Source organism: Topomyia yanbarensis, chromosome 1 (assembly GCF_030247195.1).
Source record: "Topomyia yanbarensis strain Yona2022 chromosome 1, ASM3024719v1, whole genome shotgun sequence".
Classification (NCBI taxonomy): domain Eukaryota; kingdom Metazoa; phylum Arthropoda; class Insecta; order Diptera; family Culicidae; genus Topomyia; species Topomyia yanbarensis.
In genome coordinates this window covers 205,419,543-205,422,944 of record NC_080670.1, presented here as the reverse complement: position 1 = coordinate 205,422,944, position 3,402 = coordinate 205,419,543, and the positions used below count along the sequence as shown (strand labels likewise).

The 3,402-nt window shown below is 40.9% G+C and overlaps 1 protein-coding gene across 1 annotated transcript; it reads right to left on the bottom strand.

Moving 5' to 3' along the window:
* Window positions 1-841: 841 nt before the first annotated feature.
* Window positions 842-1,933, bottom strand: LOC131676479 (uncharacterized). The gene is made up of 2 exons (XM_058955544.1): window positions 1,502-1,933; window positions 842-1,215 (listed from the first exon to the last, which is right to left on the bottom strand). The coding sequence occupies exons 1-2, from the start codon at window positions 1,837-1,839 to the stop codon at window positions 894-896; spliced, it is 660 nt and encodes a 219-aa protein (XP_058811527.1). The 5' UTR covers window positions 1,840-1,933; the 3' UTR covers window positions 842-893.
* Between the last annotated feature and the right edge of the window lie 1,469 nt (window positions 1,934-3,402).

Genomic DNA, 3,402 nt, shown 5'->3' with positions numbered 1-3,402 from the left:
GCTATCCGCTAGCAGCCTGCCATCCCAAGTTTCATCTGCAAACTATGGTAGATCTGATAGGGCAACCTACAAAGTCGTGCAAGTCGCATGGGTTTGGATGTGTTATTGTCCTAAAAGGAAACCAACTAAAAAAATTTTTTTCAATAGTTTCGGGCCTAAAAATTGAAATAGGACTGAGATATTAACTCACAGTGCTAATCTGCATCAGAAAATGCCTTAGCTCGCACACCCCTGAAGATCCCTATTCCTCGTTTACAGCAGAACTAGCCACTCTCGTATCATCTTCCTACGTACCGTGCAAAAAAGCCTTAATCGGCTATGATCCTAATAAAAAATATGGGCTTTAGAAGTATCAACATCGCCAACTGGAACACTTCTTCAACGACGAACTAGCTAATGGAGCCTCACGATTTCCTTAATACCAAAGAAAAGGACAGCTTTCCTCACCGAGATACATATGAAACCGGATGTGAACATCTTCATATCATATTTATTAGCGTCTTGTAGTGGCTCGATCGAATCAGTACGGGAGGAGTAAGAGTGGCGGTTGCTGTGAGGCACAACATCGTATGCCGTCTGTTGCCGAACATCGAACTCCACTGCATCGAAGCAATCGGGGTCGAAGTTACTACGTCAGCTAAATTCCGGCATCATTCCGCAAATTTGGAGCGAGGTCCCTCACCTCAGAAATAGCAATAATTCGAAATTTGAACGTTTTAGGTTACAGGTCAGTTCATAAGTTAGTAGGAGGGAAATTTCAATAATTTTAACTCGACAATGTGTCTCACACCTTAAAAACCAAATTTTATAAATTTATAACTAGTCTAAAATATTTTAATTCTTAAAATTTCTTCAAAGTCTTACAAATGCATAGTTCCCCATGCCTAATCCTACTAGTCCCTCACTTCTCCCTCCTCCAACTCGCCATCGTCGGGAACCGTGACGGGTTCCGACTCGGTTTCCGATTTCCCCCAATGCCGGTGCCGCTGGTATCGCAGCTCATCCTGCTGATCCAGCTCGATGAGCTTCCGCGTGGAGGAATGAAAATTACGCACCACTTGCCGCTTGTTGTGCTGAATGATCGACGACATCGTGCGGCTCAGGAAACGTTTGTTGGTTTTCTTCAGTGGACACTGACGCCAACCGAGGGCGCCGACCTGGGATGCGCGTACCCGGTTGATGCGTACATCCCGGTGGATTTCGTCGATCGCGCGTCTAAGAAAATGGGAAATGAACGGTGGAATTGATGAGTTTATTCTCTCATAACCAAAATTCTATTTCATTTAATTTTTTTCTAGCCAATCCTAGGCATTTAAAATAACGGATTGCAAGTCTATCTGTAAAAGAAAATCGTCGTCTGCCAGACTAATTTTAAACGAAATCAGCATAATTTCGAACATTTCACAAGTACTAAAAAACCCTATTCTAGCAGAAATGTCTGAACAACCAAAGATTTACTACCGGCAAACATTCTCTTAACGTGTCATGTGTCAATACTCACTTGGTCAACTCTTCCGAACTCACGCCCGGTTGATCACTACCGGCTATTTTGACTGTACCCACGATCCGACCCGCCCCTACAGGCTGCGAACTATTAACGGTTCCTTGTAGTAATTTTCCAACGCTGATACTTCCCTGCTGTTGGCCACCGTTAACTGAAACCGTCTCGCTGGTGGATGGCTGTTGTACCACCGGCAACGCCGATGAGATCTGTGCCACCATTTGTGTTGGTAGGATGGTTGGAGTGGGAACCGGTGTAAATGCCACCACTGGAATCGCTGCTACTGTTGCCCCGGCTGGTTTAACCGTGCCCACGATTTTGCCCGGGGTCCAGTTCATTTCAAACGAAACGATTATTCAACTTTTTCGCGAAGACTACCGTTAATGTTGTTTTATTTTTGTTTACAAACATTCTTACAATAGTGTCAGTCATTTAATGAAGAGGGATGCGTTGAGAACTGTGAGCAGGGATGGCAGATGTGAAGATATGCGTGTTTAGAGTCTTCAGCAAGAAGAATTTTTCAAGAAAATATTCTTTTTCGATCTATGATGAAACAGTTTTGATGTAAAGCTGGTCAACATTCACCACACTTTTTTCGTAATGTTTGTTCTCTTTCTAATAATATCCCCTGTACTTATGTTAGATGTTTGAAGACAAATGATAACTCATTTCATGATACATATTTCGAAACACATCTGAAATTTCTATCTGGCCACTCTGGTGAGGCGGGTAAAATGCAAAAAAGCGTGTTTGTGTGCAAGCTTGTATGCGAGATATATGGCGCCTGAGAAGCCAAGTCGATGGACAAGAAATGGTGCTGGTGTATAAAGTATTCAATAGTTTTGCCTTTCTCAATAAATTTTTCCAAAGTGAAAGGAAACGAACTGCTTTTTATACTCTTATTTGTGTTGGTATGCTTACGGTCGAAATTTAGTACTGCAATCTCAAGGAGCTCGAGCCCTTGGTCGAGTGCGACACGGAATACCGTAATTGCGACAAGTTTAAACGTAAATAAATATTTCTAAGGCTACCCGAATAGAAATTCACAATATTTACCCTACAAACTTACTATCAACAAAATTTGCTTTGACTTGTTTTATTAATGATTGGCATGATCAAAATCGCAAATGTCTTTTAGATGTGAAAAGCTCATTGCGAATCTGAAGAGGATGAATTTTGTCCATGAACCCAAGAATATAATATTTTGGCGGCGGTTGGGCATAGCTGGTAAATCAATTGCCTTTTACGCAGCTCACCTGGGTTCGATTCCCAACCCCGCACATAGGGTTAGAAATTTTTCTGAAGAGATTTTTCTAATCCGAAAAGAGGCGAATGACCACAAGGTTAAAACCTCTAGAATCGAAACAAAAAAAAATATTTTGGCGCTAGAAAATAAAACGACTCAAAGGTGGAAAATTGTTGTACGGTTATATATGTCATTCATTCGTATCATGGCGTAAAGTTTATTAACCTTAACCATAAACCAATAAAAAGCGACTAGGTTTGGTGTATGGACGAAAAACAGCGACAATAAATCGTTGGCTTTGATTTGTTCGAATTTGAAAAACCCGACCGTTTTCAGTTACTATAAGGCATTGTTGAAAATCCTTACCAGTATCATATCATACCTTCAGAATGATGGCATTGCAGTCGTGTTGATTCGTTTCTTTTACGAATTCACATACATCGAATCATACTGATTAACTTCGACGTGCTACTCGAGATACAAGACATTTGTTTGCTGAAATAGAAAAACATTACTTAATTGAACTAACTCTAGCATTTTTTTCGAATTTACTCACATCACTCCACCACAAATATATATCCCATCTTTCACCATAGAAACTTGGCCTAAATTTGTTCACCTGCGTTGATGATTATCCCTTTTTCAGTACACTCTC

Coding starts and splice junctions, on each gene's coding strand:
- LOC131676479 (XM_058955544.1), bottom strand. CDS start 1,839: ATGAACTGGACCCCGGGCAAAATCGTGGGCACGGTTAAACCAGCCGGG. Junction 1,216..1,501: donor AGTTCGGAAGAGTTGACCAA/GTGAGTATTGAC, acceptor CCATTTTCTTAG/ACGCGCGATCGACGAAATCC.